The 21767-nt window shown below is 42.0% G+C and overlaps 1 protein-coding gene across 4 annotated transcripts in view; it reads right to left on the bottom strand.

The window, feature by feature from the left end:
* Window positions 1-21289, bottom strand: part of TBC1D23 (TBC1 domain family member 23) — an 82933-nt gene extending 61644 nt beyond the window's left edge. For all 4 annotated transcript variants that reach the window (XM_079767135.1, XM_079767137.1, XM_079767136.1 and 1 more), the window contains exon 1: window positions 21138-21289. In XM_079767135.1, coding sequence (XP_079623261.1) covers window positions 21138-21190 — 53 coding nt within the window. In that variant the 5' untranslated portion in view covers window positions 21191-21289. The remainder of the gene's footprint in view (window positions 1-21137) is intronic.
* Between the last annotated feature and the right edge of the window lie 478 nt (window positions 21290-21767).

Here is a 21767-nt window from a genome sequence, read left to right as displayed (position 1 = left end):
GAATTAAAATGGCTGCCGCTATTTCTAATGGCGGGAAACGGCACCCATAGCACGCCACAAACCCTCGCCTCTCCCAGCCTCCCCCTCACTTATCTCAGTAATGATGGATTAGAAATCCATGACACCCCAGAACAGTAGATAATGGTTGCTGTGGTTAACTGTTATTTGGTTACTGGTAATGGCAGGGCCCCCAGAGATGCGTCCCCCGCTGCGTTCCGCTGCTCCCTGCTCTGCCGGCGGAAGTGAGGGCAAAGATCCCGGCTTAACCGGAAGTCCCAGAACTAGACGCTCTGTGCCGGACTTCTGTTGTTTTGGCCTACAGACCTCAGGCACAGAGTGTCTAATAGGGGAGGATGAAACATTTGCAACTAGAGTCAGGAGCAGCAAATGTTTCCTCCTCAGCATGCGGCCGCCTCAGTGGCCGCGTGTCATCAGAAATGGCTACGCGTGTCAGTGCTGACACGCGTGTCATAGGTTCGCCATCACTGATTTAGGACTTTGAGAGGAAGCTACTATGTTAAGCCCTCATGTATCATTTCAATGGAGTACTGTTCATCACTATGAAGGGTTCAAACCACACCTTAGATTGTTGAGGGGTTAAGAGTTTGTCTTGTCTCTTTAATTCCTTAAATTGATTAGCAGTACATGGTAACTATCATTGTGGGAAAGGAACAGACTCCTAAACAGTTGCCATGGCAAAAGCACCAAGAAATTAAGGATATAAAAGGCTTAGAGGCAAAGTTTTATAGAGAAAATAGTATAATTCAAAATCAGAAAACATGGTATCAGACTCCACACACTTAACAGTTGTGTGACCTAGAATATAAACTCAGTTTCTTCACTGAGATAGGATAGAAAGAATACGAATTTTATCCTGTTCTACCAAAATATCCCTCCAAGTCCTCTTTTCCATTCCATGTTATGCCTACACATTCCTGAATCTATCCGTTTCAACGTTCTCTTTCAGGACAGTCTCCATGCAAGACTCCATAGACATTAAAGCTTTCACTGTTTTTCAAAGGGTCAGACAGTGAGTTACTGTTCACAGGAACCATTTTTGGGTAGACGTGACACATCCTGAGAGACATTCTATAAAACAATAAATTGTGGGGAAAAAACTAAAAGACAAGAGAAAACATGAGTCTAGGGATATTAAGACACTTCATTTAGTCAAGAATAAATCTTTAAAAACAAAGCAAGTACTTAATACATGGTTGTTTTTTTGTTTGTTTGTTTGTTTTTTTAAAAAAAGAAAGAATAAAATAGCCCTAGAATTGAGCAATTAGCAAAAATTCCCAGTAACTTATTAGATGATCTGTACGACTTCCCACAACCTAGTCAACATTAGAATAGCACTTATCCCTGAGAATATTGAGATAAATTTCTAAAACACTTAAGAGAGGATGTTTTCTGGATTTAGAAAGTGTTTTGTTTTTAAATTCATGAAGCCTCTCAGTATATCAAATAAACTAAATCAACTTCACCAGTTTTGAAAATTTTAAAAATCCAGTCCTTTTTCTGTAATTGTAAAAAAATAAATAAATTGAAAGATTGTAAGAGTTCAAAAAAACCACTTAGGACCAAGAATATATAAACTTAAATGCAGGGTACATAGAAACTATTAAGAAAACCCAATAACCAAATTTTTAAAAATTGATTTTGTGTCTTAAAGTGTCAGGGTCTAAGAGATATTATTGTTTGATTAAAATAAAAACACAAAAGCTGAATTACTGGGAAATCAATTAAAGCTCCAAGGCTGTTATGTAAACATCTTAAACATGTTATTCCATTGCACAGGATATTGTTCAAACCTGAGTCTGCTAGCAGTATTAAACAGAGCCCAGAGATAAAATGGACTCTGAAATCTTCACTGAAAGTATTTCTAGCATTCAAAAATATAAAGAACAGTATACCTGTGATTGTTATTCTACTTTCCTCAAATATCTTCACATGTGCTTATTCAAAAGCTCCTGTACGTGACCTCCCTTTCAAAAAGTCTTCTTTCAAATATTAATTGAGCATACTGGCTTGTGTCAATTTCTGGGTTCTCTGTTCCGTTCCACAGGTCTATATGTCTGTTCTTATGCCAGTACCAGGCAGTTTTGAGAACAGTGGCTTTGTAGTTTAGCTTGATATCTGGTATTGTGATTCCCCCAACATTGTTCTTTTTTCTCAAGATTGCTGCAGCTATTCGGGGTCTTTTTTTGTTCCAGATGAATTTTTTGGAGAATTTGTTCTAGGTCTTTAAAGTATTTTAATGGGGACTGCGCTGAATTTATAGATTGCTTTGGGTAGTATGGACATTTTAATGATGTTGATTCTACCAATCCATGAACATGGTATATTCTTCCATTTGTTCATGTCTTCCTCTATCTCTTTTTTTAGCGTCCTGAAATTTTCTGAGTACGGGTCCTTTGTCTTCTTGGTTAAGTTTATTCCTAGGTATCTTAATTTTTTTTGTTGCAATGGTAAGTGGGATTGCTTTTTTAATTTCTCTTTCTGTGAGTTCATTATTGGTGTATAGAAAAGCCATAAACTTCTGGGTGTTAATTTTGTATCCTGCTACATTGCCGAATTCATTTATTAAGTCTAGTAGTTTTTTTATGGAGTCTTTGGGGAATTCTATATACAATATCAAGTCATCTGTGAATAATGACAGTTTTACTTCTTCTTTTCCAATTTGGATGCCTTTTATTTCTTCTTCTTGTCTGATTGCAATAGCTAGTACTTCCAGTACTATGTCGAAAAGGAGTGGTGAGAATGGGCATCTCTGTCTTGTTTCTCTTCTTAGGGGAAATGGTTTTAGTTTTTGCCCATTGAGTATGATGTTGGCTGTGGGTTTGTCATATATGGCTTTTATTATGTTGAGGTATGATCCTTCTATTCCCACCTTACTGAGGGTTTTAATCAAGAAAGGGTGTTGGATTTTGTCAAATGCTTTTTCTGCATCAATGGAAATGATTATATGGTTTTTATCTCTCAGTTTGTTTATGTGGTATATCACATTTATTGATAATGACAAAGGAGGCAAGAGCATACAATGGAGACAAGACAGTCTCTTCAATAAATGGTGTTGGGAAAACTGGACAGATATTTGCAAAAAAATGAAACTAGACCAATTTACTTCATATACAAAAATAAAACTCAAAATGGATAAAGGACTTAAATGTAAGGCAGGAAACCATAAAAATCTTAGAAGAAGCCATTGGCAACTAAATAGCAGATATCTATCGTAGCAATATCTTTACCGATACAGCCCCTATGGCAATGGAAACTAAAGAGAAAATCAACAAATGGAACTACATCAAAATAAAAAGCTTCTGCACAGCAAAAGGAACCATCAACAAAACAACAAGAAAGCCCACTGCATGGGAGAACATATTTGCCAATGTTATCTCTGATAAGGGTTTAGTCTCCAACATTTACAGGGAACTCACACAACTTAACAAAAGGAAGATAATCCAATCAAAAATAGGCAAAGAACCTAAATAGACATTTTTCGAAAGAGGACATTCAGAAAGCCAAGAGACATATGAAAACATACTCAAAGTCACTAATCATCTGAGAGATGCAAATCAAAATAACAATGAGGTACCATCTCACACCTGTCAGAATGGCTATCATCAAATCAACAAACTGACAAGTGCTGGAGAGGATGTGGCGAAAAAGGAACACTCCTGCACTGCTGGTGGGAATGCAGACTGGTGCTGCCACTGTGAACAGTATGGAACTTCCATTTGACCCAGTGATCCCACTTCTAGGAATATATCCCAAGAAACTAGAAACACCAATTAGAAAGGACATATGCACCCCTATTTTCATAGGAACACAATTTACAATAGCTAAGATTTAGAAACAGGCTAAATGCCCATCAGCAGATGAGTGTCTTCCCCCTGTTGGCCAGTGTGCATCATAGCAACTGGTCAACTGGTTGTTCTGGTCGTTCCACCATTCAGTTGCTGGGCTTTTATTATATACTAGAAGCCCGGTGCACGAAATTCGTGCACGGCTGGGGGTTGTCCCTCAGCCCAGCCTGTACCCTCTCCAATCTGGGACATCCCTCTCACAATCCAGGACTGCTGGCTCCCAACTGCTTGCCTGCCTGCCTTCCTGATTGCCCCTAACCGCTTCTGCCTGCCAGCCTGATCACCCCCTAACCACTCCACTGCCAGCCTGGTTGATGCTTGAATGCTCCCCTGACAGCCTGTTTGTCCCCAACTTCCCTCCTCTGCCGGCCTGGTCACCCCTAACTGCCCTCTCCTGCAGGGTTGATCACCTCCAACTGCCCTCCCTTGCAGGCCTGGTCCCTCTCAACTGCCCTCTCCTGCTGGCCATCTTGTGTCCACATGGGGGCAGGATCTTTGACCACATGGGGGCAGCTATATTGTGTGTTGCAGTGATGATCAATCTGTATATTACTCTTTTATTAGATAGGATAGAGGCCTGGTGCAGGAGTGGGGGCCAGCTGGTTTGCCCTGAAGGGTGTCCCTGATCAGGGTGGGGTTCCCTTGGGGCGTGGGGTGGCCTGAGCAAGGGGCCTGTGGTGGTTTGCAGGCTGGCCACACCCCCTGGCGACCCAAGCGGAGGCCCTGGTATCTGGAATTTATTTTCCTTCTACAATTGAAACTTTGTAGCCTGGAGCGGAGCCAAGCCTGCTGCTCCCTCCGGGGTGGCAGCCATTTCTGTGGCAGTTAATTCACCTTCTACAATTGAAACTTTGTAGCCTTAAGCGGGTGAGCCCGGCCAGGTTGTGCGGAAAGCTTTGCTTCCCCTGTTGCTGCCGGCAACCCTGGCCTGCTCTCTCAAGCTCCATTCTGCCGCCATTTGTTTGAATTTGTTTACCTTCTATAATTGAAACTTTGTAGCTTGAGTGGAGGCTTAGGCCTGCAACGGCTATGGAAAGCTTGGCTTACTCTGTTACCTGGGAAACCTTGCTCTCTGTGGCTGTAGCCATCTTGTATGGGGTTAATTTGCATACTCACTCTGATTGGCTGGTGGGCGTGGCTTGGCTGGTGGGCATGGCTTATGTAGCGGAGTGATGGTTAATTTGCATATTACCATTTTATTAGAGAGGATAATTATACTCAGGCACAAACTTCTGATCAATTATTTAAAACTTGAAAATGATCGGCTAATTAGTTGTAACCACCAGCAAATTGTAAAAGTGAGTAACAGTGGCAAGTTGCACATGTTGAGTTGTGGTTTAATGACTTACTTTGTGCCATCATATTTCTAGTTATTCCTTAATTTCCAGGTCAGGAGACATCAGAACCAAAATTTTGTCTGGAATTATGTTGCTACCATTGTTAACACACCGATTACAAATTACTACCACATGAAAACTCTCTAATTCATTCCTAAATATTCTGTGTGACATTTGGCAGAAATGGAAATAGGACAACTTTGTTAAAAATTAATTTGTACAGTAGATATGAAGTTCAACGACCATAACATGTATGTACTGTGCAACTTATCCTAATATATAAAAACCCTGGGTCCATCACGACCAGAGGCTTGACCAACTGGAAGACAGTCCTGCAGTCAGTGCTGAGTTGCCGTGGCGACCCAGCACTGACAGCTGCGGCTGCAGGTGCAGTGACCCAGCACTGACTGCTGAGAGGGCTGTGAATCAGTCCTGGAGAGAGGCCTGATCCATAGCTTCTGTGGCAGCTATTGATGAGCACTTGCCTCTCTCTTTCTCTCCAGCAGCCGTGTCTCCATTTCTCTCCAGGCCTCCACCAGCGCTGCTGATCATCCTTGCCTTTCTAATCAGGCCCCATTGATAGGCCCAGAGATGCTGACTGGCATAGAAACCGACCAATCAGAACCAAATCTGGGTGAAGTGTGAGGAGCCAATGGCTGCCTAGGAGGCGGAGCTTTTGATGCTGACTGGCATAGAAACTGACGAATCAGAACCAAATTGGCCAGTAGAGGAGGGCAGTTGGGGGTTAAATCAGGCCTGCAGGGGAGGGCAGCTGGGGTGATCATGCAGGCAGAGGCAGTTAGGGGTGATCAGGCCGGCAGGGGAGGGCAGTTGGGGGTGAGATCAGGCCGGCAGGGCAGGGCGGTTGGGGGCTATCGGGCTGGCAGGGGAGCGGTTATGGGGTGCTCAGGCTGGCAGGCAGAAGCGGTTAGGGGCAATCAGGCAGGCAGGCAGGCAGGCAGGCGAGCGGTTAGGAGGCAGCAGTCCCAGATTGTGAGAGGGATGTCCAACTGCTGGTTTAGGCCCAATCCCTGTGGGACCGGGCCTAAACCGGCAGTTGGACATCCCCCGAGGTGTCCCAAATTGGAGAGGGTGCAGGCTGGGTGAGGGACACCCCCCCCAGTGCATGAATTTCATGCACTGGGCCTCTAGTTTTTTTTTAAATTTCTTTATTAAGGTGTTACATATGTGTCCTTATTCCCCCATTACCCCCCCCCCCCCAGCCCACTCATGCCCTCACCCCACTGTTGTCTGTGTCCATTGGTTAGGCTTATATGCATGCATACAAGTCCTTTGATTGATCTCTCCCTCTTACCCCCACCCTCCTCTACCTTCCCTCTGAGGTTTGATGGTCTGATCGATGTTTCTCTGTCTCTGGATCTGTTTTTGTTCATCAGTTTCTGTTGTTCATTATATTCCATAAATGAATGAGATCATGTGATATTTATCTTTCTCTGATTGGCTTATTTCACTTAACATAATGCTCTCCAGTTCCATCCATGCTGCTGCAAATGGTAAGAACTCCTTTTTTACTGCAGCGTAGTATTCCATTTTGTAGATGTACTGGGCCTCTAGTTTTAAAATAACAATCTCAAACCTTCCTAATAACAACAGTATGATAGCACATTCAGAAATGACCATGACCATGTGGGAGCACAATCTGATCATTGAGGAATCCTGAAGTTATCTGCATTTTGATCAGAATCAGTCATATCTGTTACAGCATTTTAACAATTTGAATATTTGCATACCAAAGGAAAAAAATACCCCATTCATCTGTTTTTTAAAAATTAGTGGAATTCTGAATCAGGATTAGAGCCACAAAAGCAGCTTTGGAAAAGTCCCTTTTCAATTAATGTAATCCTTTCCTGAATTTGAGTTTAATCAGGATCTTGTGCTAAGTAAACAAGGTGCTAAACCTATTCTTCTTGGCTTGACAAGTCAAACAAACATAACTACAGTATTTCAGCATTGCAACTGACAAAGGAAATAGAGATCATAGAATGTTGTTCTGTAAACAACTAAAATTAATTACAAATGGAACAGATGCTGTAAATTTTCATAGACTTATTTTTTATCAATAGTCCATGTAGATCAAATTGCACCAATGGTACTTTTTCCCCTGCTAAGAAAAAAACTCATTTTCCTAAGCAAAAAAAAAAAAAAAAAAAAGAAGGAAACTCGTTAACTTTTCTACATGTGTAATGTTGCAATGCATTTACTGTAAGACTTTGCTTACAAAATAGAAGAATATCTTCTCCACTAAGGAGAAGTTAACTTTAGAGAGTACTCTAAATCCTTTCCTCTTTCATCTTACATGCTTCCTCAAAACAAAGTTCTGAACACAATGTTCCTTTCTATACACATGAGGTGACTTTGCAGCACTTTTAATGCAAAAAGTAAGGCATCAGGGTACCACCACCACCACCAAAGCAGTATTTTATTTGGAAGCTGAAAACAGACTGTAGCCTTTACCTAAGAGAAATAATAAAATGAAAACAGCAAAAGTCAACACAAAATAGCACAATGTTTCTATTACAAATTTCCACTTTATCCAAAATGTAATGAGAAAAGCAATACCCCAAATACTGCTTTTCTTGAAACCATCATTTTGTAAAATAAAGGAACAACTATTGCAAGTAAGGTGACAACACTTTGCAACAACTGGACAATTCTTTCTAAGGGTACTTTATCAATTAGAGATCATAATTTGGCAAAGAAGTAGATGACAGATTTATTTTTCTCCCTGAATTCCAATCATCAATGATAATTTATTTGGAAAAAGAGGATCTCATTTATTTCATATCAGTGACAACATCTAAATGGAATCTATGATATAAAGCTCAAGTTTTTCTGGTATTCAATTACACACCTATATGAGATAAATACATCCTTCTATGTGTCACTTTTATATTTCAAAAGTCTGGGAAACTTTTTAAAGGGGAAATAACCATAAACAAGTTATTTTAAGAATTTAATTCTCCAACATCACTGAATAAAAACAACAGAAAAATTACTGTGCTGATAAAGTAATTAACACAATTTAATTGCTTATATGTTCTAATTTTACTATTGTGTTCTCAGTATATAAATAAGTAAATCAAAATAAGTTATAATTCTATTTTTGTATATGATGTACATATAGTATAACATATTATTATTATATATTTACATGTTTAATATATAATGTATTATAACATACATTTAGTTAAATATTAATATAAATTAGACACATATTACCTGGATGCTATATGTAACCATAATATCTTATGGTAAAATAACTAGTCTCTTTAAGTGAGTTTTGGCAAGGGATGTGTGAGCACATTATGAAATCTGAACAGGTATAAAGCTATAGTATATAATTCTCTGTATCACATCCCCCCATATCAATCATGAAGGATTTGTCATCTGATCACCCTAAGCCTGTCTTCTCATCTCTAACAAGGCAACAACAATAATTCATAACTTCCCTTTCTCAAAGAATTGTTAAAGGAGCCAAATGAGATTAACATATATATTAATACACACACATACACACACACACACACACACACATACATATATATATACATACACACACACACACACACACACACACATATATACATATACATATATATGTTAAAGGCCCGTTGCACGAAATTTGCACTGGGAGGTGTCCCTCAGCCCAGCCTGTACCCTCTCCATTCTGGGACCCCTCGGGGATGTCCCACTGCTGGTTGGGATCAGGCCTAAACCGGCAGTGGGACATCCCCCTTTGAATCCAGGACTGCTTGCTCCTAACCACTCACCTGCCTGCCTGCCTGCCTGGTCACCCCCAACTGCCCTCCCTTGCCAGCCTGGTCGCCCCTAATTGCCCTCCCCTGCCAGCCTCGTTGCCCCTAACCGCCTCTGCCTTGGCCCTCGCCACCGTGGCTTTGTCCGGAAGGACATCCAGATGTCCGGAAGATGTCTGGTCTAATTAGCATATTACCCTTTTATTAGTATAGATATGTATATATACATATATATGCATTATAAAGGATAAAGTTCTATATAAATAGTATTATATCTTCTTGCTGAAATTATTGAATACCACCATAAGCAATCAGTTTTATATAACTGCTTGTAAGAAGAGCACACACTATAGCATTCCCACCCAACTATGAAATGCTATGTCAGCTTAAGGATAAGAAAAAAACCTCCTTTAACCTTCACAAGAAAAAGGAAGAAGATTTAAAAACAAATGATTTATTAGTCATTATTTTATCAGCTAGGTCAAAAGGCTAGCCCTTAAAAACAGATATACATTAAATTTCAGGATATACCGTTTATTTTCATTGGCTTTTATCTTATTGTTCTTGCAGTTGCACAAGAAACAACTGCTCTTATGAACCTAACAGGAGGGACTGATTTGTTTCCCATCTGTATTTTTCACAATCTAAATAAGTCACTTCAAACATTGCTACATTTTAAAACTGTGTCATTCTATTCTACTCTGCTAGAGAATGTAATTTCTAAAAATACCAGTATTTAGATAACTTCAGAAGATATTCATGTATCATTCCTAGGGCTAAAACAATGAAAAAAATTGAACTGCCCAAGCAAGGCAGAATAATACACAATTCTGGCTTTAAATTTGTTTCAAATGATTATAAAACACTGCTTAGCAGCTTGAATATAGCCAGTACTTAATGTTTATTGAGTGAAGTATGAATGAATCCTTTGCTAAATTCTATTTTTCTTTTTGATACATGTGGGGGAAGGGGGGAAGAGGTAGGCATTGTCTTGGGCTTATACCGAATAGAACCCAACTTTCAGCATAAACAGCAGAAATGATTTGCCAAGCATATTTTATCAATTCTGTTCAGAAAGCCAGCTGAGCCCTAGCTGGTTTGGCTCAGTGGATAGAGTGTCAGCCTGAGGACTGAAGGGTCCCAGGTTCGATTCCAGTCAAGGACACATGCCTGGGTTGCGGGCTTGATCCCCAGTGGGGGGCATGCAGGAGGCAGCCAATCAATGATTCTCTCTCATCATTGATGTTTATGTTTCTCTTTCTCTCTCCCTCTCCCTCTCCCTTCCTTTCTGAAATCAATCCTATATAATAAAAGGCTAATATGCAAATCGACCGAACAGCAGAACAACCGGTCGCTATGATGCACACTGACCACCAGGGGGCAGACACTCAATGCAGGAGCTGCCCCCTGGTGGTCAGTGCACTCTCACAGGGGGAGCACCGCTTAGCCAGAAGCCTGGAGCTGGGCTCATGGCTGGTGAGCGCAGTGGCGGTGGCGGGAGCCTCTCCCACCTCCGTGGCAGCACTAAGGACGTCCGACTGGCCATGGGCCTAAGCCATTAGTCGGACATCCCCCCGAGGGCTCCCAGACTGCGAGAGGGCACAGGCTGCGCTGAGGGAACCCCAAAGTGCACAAATTTCGTGCACTGGGCCTCTAATAAAAATATATTTTAAAAAAGGAAAGAAAAAGCTAGATGAGCACTGCAGTACACTTAACTTGGTGTTCCAGAATTACCTGAACTGTGGCATTATACTGTGATAGGAAAAGCCCCTGTACTCCATGCTCTAAATACAAATAAATGTTAACATAGTAATTAAATCCTCGAGATAAATTATTATTTAGGAGTTACCTCTAAAAACAATAAAACCTGAAGTACAACACAAACATTCATGTAAATAGTATAAAAATAAATAAAATTTCTAATCTGTTTGCCCTCTGCTTATCTATAATAAAAGCGTAATATGCTAATTAGACTAGACGACCTTCCAGACTGAGCCGAGGTGCCTCAGGGGCTGAGGCAGAGGCAGCTGCTGCCACGGAAGGGCCAAGCCCTTTGCACAAATTTCGTGCATCGGGCCTCTAGTAATCTATAAAATCAGTTGTCACTTAAAACCCATATTTCAGACTTTCAACTTTTGTGTACATACCCTGAGTCAAATAGACTGATCATGTGGTAGTTCTATGTTTAACTGTTTTGAGGAACCACTATACTGTTTTCCACAGTGGCTTCACCATTTCATGTTCCCACTATCCATGCACAAGGTTCCAATTCCTCCACATCCTTGTGAACAACTGTTACTTTCTGTGTTATTTTTAAAAAATAATAGCTATCCTGATGGGTGTGAGGTGGTATCTCATTGTGATTCTGATTGGTGTTTCCTAATGATTAGTGATGTTAAGTGACTATTCATGTGCTTATTGGCCATTTTTATTCTTCTTTGGAGAAATATTTATTCAGGGGTTCTTTGCCCATTTTTGAATTGGGTTGTATAATTGTTGCTGAGTGTAATATTACCACTTTTATTAACATTTTGGAATATTTCAAATTATTTTTCTGAATATATATGTACATGTATACTAACTTTATAAAAATTAGACCATTTTCTACATAGTTTTTATCTTTAACCTTTTGCACTCGGATGTCGAGTGTGACTCGACGCGGTTAGCATCGGTAGCAGCTCGATGAAAAAAGCAAGCGAGTGCAAAGGGTTAAAGTTTTTGAAGTATAACACACATACATTAAAGTCCAAAATACAATTACAATTCAAAACAAATACTCAACCATCACACAGGTCATGAAGTAAAATATTGCCAGCTCCTAGAAATTCCCTTCATGCCCCATTACTCACCCTGTAGTAGCTACTGTTCTGACTTTCATGATAATCCTTTTCTAGTTGCTTGTCTTAATTTTACCACTTAAACATGAATCCTTAAACAAAACACTTTTGTTTCACCTATTTTAAAAATTTCATATAAATACAATCATATAAAATGTAATCATATAAATGTCCATACAAAATGTCCTTATTTTAGAGGAAGACATAAACAAATGGAAGAACATACTGTGATCACGGATTGGTAGAATCAACATCATTAAAATGTCCATACTATCCAAAGCAATCTATAAAATCAAGGCAATCCCCATTAAAATACCAATGGCATACTTCACAGACCTAGAACAAATGCTCCAAAAATTCACCTGGAATATAAAAAGACCCTGAATAGCTGCAGCAATCTTGAGAAAGAAGAACAAAGTTGGAGGGATCACAATTCTAGATATCAACTTATATTACAAAGCCACTGTTCTCAAAACTGCCTGGTACTGGCATAAGAACAGACATATAGGCCAATGGAACAGAACAGAGAACCCAGAAGTCAACACAAGCCATTATGCTCAATTAATATTTGACAAAGGAGGCAAGAGCATACATTGAAGTCAAGACAGTCTCTTCAATAAAACATGTTGGGAAAATTGGAAAGATACATGCAAAAAAATGAAACTAGACCACCAACTTACACCATACACAAAAATAAACTCAAAATGGATAAAGGTCTTAAACGAAGGCAGGAAACCATAAAAATCTTAGAAGAAGCCGTTGGCAACTAAATAGCAGACATTTGTTATAGCAATATCTTTACTGATACAGCTCCTAAGGCAATGGAAACTAAGGAGAAAATAAATAAATGGGACTACATAAAAATAAAAAGCTTCTGCACAGCAAAAGAAACCATCAACAAAACAACAAGAAAGCCCACTGCATGGGAGAACATATTTGCCAATGTTATCTCTGATAAGGGTTTAATCCCCAACATTTACAGGGAACTCATGCAACTTAACAAAAGGAAGATAATCCAATCAAAAATAGGCAAAGGACCTAAATAGACACCATTCAAAAGAGGACATTCAAAAGGCCAAGGGACATATGAAAACATGCTCAAAGTCACTAATCATCCGAGAGATGCAAATCAAAATGACAATGAGGTACCATCTCACACCTGTCAGAATGGCTATCCTCAACAAATCAACAAATTGACAAGTGCTGGAGAGGATGTGGAGAAAAAGGAACCCTCTTGCACTGCTGGTGGGAATGCAGACTGGTGCAGCCACCGTGGAAAACAGTATGGAGTTTCCTAAAAAAATTAAAAATGGAACTCCCATTTGACCCAGTAATCTCATTTCTAGGAATATATCCCAAGAAAACAGAAACACCAATCAGAAAGGATATATGCACTCCTATGTTCATAGAAGCACAATTTACAATAGCTAAGATTTGGAAACAGCCTAAGTGCCCATCAGCAGATGAGTGGATTAGAAAACTGTGGTACAGGGGAAAACCAAGATGGTGGCATAAGGTAACACCTATACTGCTGCCTCGCACAAGAATTTTAAAACTGCAACTGGAAGACAGAGTGGACATCGTCCAGAACCACCGGAAAGCTGGCTGAGTGGAAATTCTACAAATAGAAGGAAAGAAAAAAGGACACAGACTCAGAGGAGCTGTGGAGGTGCGGAGACCCATGCGTGTGGAAAGGGCGGGAGGCTGAATACACGGCTGGCTTACTCGCAGCGTGCGCGGAGAGGGCGGGCAGCAAATACGCGGCTAGCTTTCTCGTTCGGGAGGAAAACAAAACCTCCCGACTGGACTGAAATCCAGCTCCGGGTGAGACTTTGGGTACCAGACTCATTCGGGGAGAAACTGGACTGTCTGGCAGCTGGCAAAACTCAAGAGCAGCCTTCTCTCAGAGGTGCATGCAGCCATTGCCACGGGACACTGAGACACAGGGCCCTCGTAGGGCAGGGCTGACAGGAAACCAAGGCTGTCTGCTCCACCCTGAGACTCCACCCCATCCAAGCTGAGCACAGAAGTCCTCCCAGCAGAGACACTGCTGATCCTCACAGCCAATTGGCCTGGAGGTCAACTCCCCCCAGTGATATCAACAAGCAAGGTTTAACTACAACAAGACTGTGCACACAGCCCACAAAGGGGTGCACCAAGAGGGTCCACCACAGGTAACTGGGGAGGCTGAGCTACTGGGCTCTGCTAGGACATCTAGCACACAAAGCAACTCCCATCAACTCAGGGAAGAAGCTAAAATGCGGAGACAAAGAGGCAGGCCACAGGTGAAGGAAATGGACGAAAGCAAAAGACTGGATATAAAGTTCAAAACCAAGGTTATAAGGTTTTTCAAGAATTTCCTAGAAAAGGCTGATAAATTTAACGAGACCCTCGAGGATATGAAAAAGGATCAACTAGAAATTAAACATACACTGACTGAAATAAAAAATATTATACAGAGACCTAAAAGCAGACTAGAACAGGGGTCCTCAAACTTTTTAAACAGGGGGCCAGTTCACTGTCCCTCAGACCGTTGGAGGGCCGAACTATAGTTTAAAAAAATCTATGAACAAATTCCCATGCACACTGCACATATCTTATTTTAAAGTAAAAAAACAAAACAGCAAAAACACCCGCATGTAGCCTGCGGGCCGTAGTTTGAGGACGCCTGGACTAGAGGATTGCAAGAATCAAGTCAAAGATTTGGAAACCAAGAAGCAAAAAACACTCCTCCGGAAAAGCAAAAAGAAAAAAGAATCAAAAATGTTGAAGATAGTGTAAGAAGCCTGTGGGACAACTTCAAGCATACCAACATCAGAATTATGGAGGTCCCAGAAGAAGAGAGAGAGCAAGATACTGAAAACCTATTTGAAGAAATAGTGACGGAAAACTTCCCCCACCTGGTGAAAGAAATAGACGTACAAGTCCAGGAAGCGCACAGAACACCAAACAAAAGGAATCCAAAGAGGACCACACCAAGACACATCATAATTAAAATGCCAAGAGCAAAAGACAAAGAGAGAATATTAAAAGCAGCAAGAGAAAAACAGTTAACTACAAGGGAGCACCCATACGATTGTCAGCTGATTTCTCAACAGAAACTATGCAGGCCAGACAGAAATGGCAAGAAATATTCAAAGTGATGAGCAGCAAGAAACTACAACCAAGATTACTCTACCCAGCAAAGCTATCATTCAGAATTGAAGGTCAGATAAAGAGCTTCACAGATAAGAAAAAGCTAAAGGAGTTCATCACCGCCAAATCAGAATTAATTATGAATAACAAATACGTATCTATCAACAAGTCAATCTAAAAAACAAGGGAATAAAATATCTGATGAACAGTATTAACTGGTGAATATAATAAAGTCAGGGGCATAGAAAGGGAGTGGACTGACAATTCTCAGGGGAAAAAAGGGAGTGGGGGTGCGGGAAGAGACTGAACAAAAAGCGTACACCTATGGATGAGGACGGGGGAGGGGTAAGGGCAGAGGGTGGGGTAGGAACGTGATGGAGGGGAGCTATGGGGGGAAAAAAGAGGAACAATTGTAATAATCTGAACAATAAAGATTTATTAAATTAAAAAAAAGGAAACTGTGGTACATCTACACAATGGAATACCATACTGCTGTAAAAAAGAAGAAATTCTTACCATTTGCAACAGCATGGATGGAACTGAAGAGCATTATGCTAAGTGAAATAAGCCAGTCAGAGAAAGATAAATATCACATGATCTCACTCATTTGTGGAATATAATGAACAACATAAACTGATGAACAAAAACAGAACCAGAGTCATAGAAGCATCGAATAGACTGTCCAACCTATGAGGGAAGGCGGGGGGTGAGGGGGTAAGAGATCAACCAAAGGACTTGTATGCATGCATATGAGCATAACCAATGGATAGGGCAGAGGGTTGGGGGGGGGGGGGGAGAGGGGGGCTTGTGCTGGAGGTTGGGGGCAGCCGGGGGGAGGTCAATGGGGGTAAAAGGAGACTTATGTAATTCATTAAACAATAAAGAATTTAAAATTTTTTAAAAGTCCCTATTTCAGGATAACTAGATTAATTTTCTCTTCTTTTTAAAAAAATATGTATTTATTGATTTCAGAGAGAAAGGGAGAGGGAGAGAGAGAACATCAATATGAGAGAGAATCATCAATCAGCTGCCTTTTGCACACCCCACACTGGGGAACGAGCCCGCAACCTGGGCATGTGCCCTGACCGGGAATCGAACTGTGACCTCCTGGTTCATAGGTTGATGTTCAACCACTGAGCCATGAGCCATGCCGGCTGGGCTCTCTTCATTTTTTTAAGGTGATATCTAGTCTTCCCAGAACCCCAAGCTGTCAATATTCTTCTTAAACAACAGGTTCCATTCTCTTTCATATTAAATGCATTTATTTACTGATTATATCATGTCTGAAACTGCAATCACCTACTCCTCAAGTGACATTTTAAATCTCTTCTCATATTTCAATGCTTATGAAATGGGAAGCACTGAGAATACTATTCACCAAGTGCACAAAACTTTGAAAAAGACCCTGTTATTCTCTAAACAATTCCTATTCACAACTTAAATTAACAACAGAAGCTTCTTTATGGAACTGATACTATTACAATTTTAGGAAAAGTTTAGCAATAATTTAAGATGAGTTTGGCAATAAATTAAAATGACTTTAAAGTCAATGTTTTACAAATATTTTAAACTAAGCAAAAGAAACTCTGAATACCAACAGTTATACAATTAATGTCTATACAAAAAAAGATTTTTTAACCATGACTTTAGATCTTCAGGAATTATTTCAGGAAGAAAGCCCAGAAAATGAGACCTTATGTTCAAATCCAAGGCTGATTACTTCAATACCATGAAGAGCAATTACCAATGTTTGAACTGTAATAATTTAGCATTTTTTTATTTAAAAAAAAACCCCTGTAGTTTATAGTAATTAAGCGTAGATCATTTCAAACTAACCATAAGCAGTTTTATAAGGATATCTCCACACTAGAGGTCCGGTGCACGAAATTCGTGCATTGGGGGTGGGGGGGTCCCCTCAGCCCAGCCTGCACCCTCTCCAATCCAGGACTCCTCGGGGGATGTCCGACTGCCGGTTTAGGCCCAATCCTGAGGGCAGTCAGACATCCCTCTCACAATCCCGGACTGCTGGCTCCTAACTGTTCACCTGCCTGCCTGCCTGGTTGCCCCTAACTGCCCCCCTGCCAGCCTGATCACCCCCAACTACCTCCCTGCCAGACTGATTGCCCCCAACTGGCCCCCATGCCAGCCTGGCTGCCCCTCACTGCCCCTGCCAGCTGGCCTGGTCGCCCCTCACTGCTCCCCCCCTGCCGACCTGGTCACCCCCAACTACCGCCCCTGCCGGCCTGGTCACCCCCAAATGCCCCCTCCCCTGTTAGCCCAGTCACCCCTCACAGCCCCCCCTGCTGACCTGGTTTCCGCCAACTGCCCCCCCTGCCAGCCTGGTCACCCCTCACTGCCCCCCCTGCCGCCCTGGTCGCCCCACGCAGCCTGCTGTTCAGTCGTTTGGTCATCCCTCACTAACCCCCCTGCCAGCCTTGTCACCCCACGCAGACTGCTGTTTGGTCTTCACTGTGAAGACATCCTGACCAATTTGCATATTACCCTTTCATCAGTATAGATAACTACATGGCTACAGTTTCAGAAAGTTTGAGAGCTGAGGCAGTTTTTGATAACCTTAGCTTACCATAAAAAGTGAGCATTAGCCCTAGCCGGTTTGGCTCAGTGGATAGAGCGTTGGCCTGCAGACTGAAGGGTCCCAGGTTCGATTCCGGTCAAGGGCATGTACCTTGGTTGTGGCCACATCCCCAGTGGGGGGTGTGCAGGAGGCAGCTGATCGATGTTTCTCCCTCATCGATGTTTCTAACTCTCTATCTCTCTCCCTTCCTCTCTGTAAAAAATCAATAAAATATATATTTTAAAAAAGTGAGCATTATACCAATAATTACACAGCTCACAAAAACACTGGAGTCTGAAAATTTATATGAAATGGCAGCATGGTATGTTATTGCACATGATTTTACAAAAATGTGCATTCACTCATGCATACTTTCAGACAATAAACATTTACTGAGCCACCTGCTATCAGCCACTGCCTTTGAGAAGGAGTTCACTATGAAAAGAACAATGATAAACCATGTAATCGGATAAATTATACTATGTTAGGTGATACAATATAACTTACCATATATAATATAGAGAATAGATTCCTGTGATGAACTCATTCTGAAATACACATTATCTAGAACTTGCTAAGTAGAATTGGTCCATGAACCAGCAAACTGCCATCACCCAGATGCCAGTCAGTCAGAAATACAGAATCTCAGGTCCCAAGCAAATCTATTAAATCAGAACCTGCATTTTTTAACAAGATCCCCAGGTAAACCCAATGCACATTTAAATTTTGAGAAGCAATGATGTGAAAACCAGTAAATAAGTAAAAGTGATGTCTGGTACTTTTAAGAAGCTTCAGGACCCATCCTGAGCCCTTTTTACAAAGGTATACACAATTTTAACAAATTTAGCTACCTAGGTTCACAGATTAGGAACAAATTGGGAAATAGCAATAACAACAAAGAAAGGAAATGGGAGAAAACTAATAAAAATCATTCTCAAAATGGGATCTCTGTGTAAGGCCATTTAACAGCAACAATCTACCCTAACTGCCCTAAACCTCTCACTATTATTACAGAAGTGTAACAGTAATTGATTTTCTTAAATGTGATTCCTCTATCTAGACCACATATTCCTTGAGGACAGGGACCTAGTTTTATTCCTAAATACTTACATTTGTAAACTGGATGACCCCAAGTCACTAAGATGAATTTAGGTTAGGTAATGAGATGTATAACACACTTCAGAAAAATTTCCATCTGAAAAAGTTACCAAAAAAATGTAAAACCTCCCCATTCTATAACAACCCATTCATTCATCAAGCACTCTACTTTACCCTGTGCTCCAAATCTGAATGTCTCTTCTGACTCTACTCAGACTCACTTCTAGGGGGACTGGTGAATGGAGTCAGTAGAGAAAAAGGAGAGATATTAGGAGAATGGAGGGAGAGCAGAAATCACAGAACACTTCAGGGTTCCTCCATTCATGACAATAGAAAGAGCAAAAATAAAAAGCCAGAACAAAGAGACAGCAACCCTAGTAGAGAACAAATGCTACCTCAAGCAACCATTCACTCCATGTTCCTTGCCCCTGTGAACCTGAGACACATGCTCACAATTCTAACCAAAAATTCCTCAAAGACATCTTAACTCTAGAAACATTTCCCTTCTGGCCTTCAATCAGGTGCTAACAGCCAGTTTAGGATACAATTCATTCTTCCAAAACAGCAAACTTCATGAAGCTTTCGTCTTTACTCTCCAAACAAATCAGTTTTCTTGCTCACGCTCCATTCAGAGGCCGTTCCCATTTGCTCATCTAAATGCATTATCAAATGTTAATCACTAGCCTTGTGTGGCTATTTAACATTTATGTAACAGGTGGTTAGACCCGTGGTCGGCAAACTGCGGCTTGCAAGCCACATGCGGCTCTTTGGCCCCTTGAGTGTGGCTCTTCCACAAAATACCACGGCCTGGGCAAGTCTATTTTGAAGAAGTGGTGTTAGAAGAAGTTTAAGTTTAAAAAATTTGGCTCTCAAAAGAAAGTTCAATCGTTGTACTGTTGATATTTGGCTCTGTTGACTAATGAGTTTGGCTCTGTTGACTAATGAGTTTGCCGACCACTTGGTTAGACCGAACTGAGATGTAGAGTAAATGTAAAATATGCATTGGATTTTGAAGACTTGGTACAGAAAGCTGTAAAATTATGTAACTGTTTGGGTGTTTGTGTTGTTGTTTTTTACAATGATTACATGTGAAAATAGAATTTGGATATGTTTAAGTAAAATAATTAAAAATTAATTTCACCTGTTTCTATTTAGTTTTTAACATGACTATTAGAAATAAATTACATGTGAAAATAGAATACTTGTACTGGACAGCACTGATCTAAGTCCTGCTCATTCTTTAAGGCCTTAATCAAGCACCTCTGCTCCCATGAAGCTTTCCCCAATGACTCCAAGTGGAAGTGGTATCTGCCTGCTGATCTCTCATAACACTTTTATTCACTCTCCCAAACAACTGGATCAATTTTACCTTGTTACTGCGTGTACCTGTCAGAGCTCCCCACCTCCAATATAAGTAAATCGAGGAAAGAAACTACATCTAGGTCACCATAAATTTTCCTCCTACACCTTGGACTAAGGTAATGCTTGATGTCTGCTAATTGAGAGCTGAATTTCTCATGTACTATTTTATCTACCCCTTGCAATGATTTCCATTTTTCTCGGGGATTAAAGCCCATGTGTACAAATGTCCTGTATTATTTTTATGAACAATGCCGGCGAGCTGTAGGCATAGAACATGATGAACAAGGAAGTCTAAAATTATCCAATATGTGTGGTCAATACTTTTAGACCAATTGTAAAAACTCGACAAACCTTGAGAGGTCCCATTTTTTTTATATGACCCTAGAACTGTATTATGAAGATCAACTATTTCAAACGTAGGAGCCTTTCCCAAAGATTAACAACACTGGGTGACTAAAGTCTAGCAAAAAAAATGATTGGAGACCCTCCCCACAGCCCGGGTATAAATCAGGGTAAGCACGCAAACGCTGGGGAGCAGCGAGAGCGATGTCCCACATCGCATCCAAAGCTGAGAAGATGGAGCTGGGAGCAAAGCGGTCGGAAGGGAAAAGATGAGTTATGCGAAGGACACGAATGGTGGAAACGAAGATTAATCTCAGAAAGTAAGATTAAAAAAAAAAAAGTATCCCAACTATGTCGGAGGGATCCTCCCTGGGTGTGTCTCCCAACCTCTGCACCCGCAGGCAGAAGGAGCGACGGCCGTTCCTGCCGACGGCAGTCCCGGGCCGCGGATCTGCACCCGCGAACTTCGCTCCCCAGCAGCCCCTCCAACGCCCGGCCAGGGGCTCCGGCCAAACCCAGCCCAGAGCCCGCTCCAGCACGTCTGGAAGCCGGTGGACGAAGCTGGAGGGCCGAACGGAGGCCCAGCGCCTGGGCGTCGGACACCCGTCTCCCCTCGAGTCCGGCCTCAGCCCCTCCGGCCTCGGGGGCCTGAGGCGACCCGGCAGGCGGCGGGGGCGGGGCAGGCGCTGGACAGGGCGGGGACCGGCCTTCGCGTCCCACGCCGGCGCCCACCGGTGCCTCCGACACAGGCAGGGCGGTGAGGAGGGAGGCCGGAGAGCAGTGAGAAGCAGCCCCGGGCTCCCACTCACCAGTGGCCGTCGCTAGACTGTGGCAGTGGCAGGACCTCTTCTCCTTCCGCCATTGCTGTTGACGTCCACGTCACTTTGCCGAAAAGTGGGCCCGGAGCCGAGACCAACGCAGACCCAGTGTCGTAAAAGGTGCTCGGCAGCCCGGGATGGAGATTCCGGAGAGGGGAAAGAAAGAGGGAGGAGGCCAGGGCCGGGAGGAGCGCAACGTCACGACGTCCGGGGCCAAAGGCAGCTTTGGGGGAGGAGACTTGGCGGAGGCTGCTTCCCTTCCAAAAACTACAGGTCCCAGGATGCCGCGGGCCCCGGCCGGGCGGAGTGGGCGGGGCTTGGTGAGGGCGGAGGTCCCGGGGGAAGCCCTAGGCGCGTCGCTCCTCGGCGTCCCATTAGCATCCTCCTTTCGTCTTGGCGTGGCCCTTACAGGTCAGAATAGAGAGTCCTAACTAGTGGAGGAAGGGGTGGTGGGCATTGCACAGGGAAGGCTGAGGATAGCCACGTTTCAGTAATATCCCTCTTTAAAAACTGGGTTTGAAGAAAGAGTGGGGTGTAAAGAAAAGACAAGCCCACCCCTATTTGTGAAGTGCGGCCAAAACCAAATATACTTTATGTCCGAATACTTAAAAGTTGTCTTAT

The sequence above is a fragment of the Cnephaeus nilssonii genome (genome assembly GCF_951640355.1).
Source record: "Cnephaeus nilssonii genome assembly, chromosome: 3".
Taxonomy (NCBI): domain Eukaryota; kingdom Metazoa; phylum Chordata; class Mammalia; order Chiroptera; family Vespertilionidae; genus Cnephaeus; species Cnephaeus nilssonii.
This window is presented reverse-complemented; position numbering and strand designations above follow the sequence as displayed.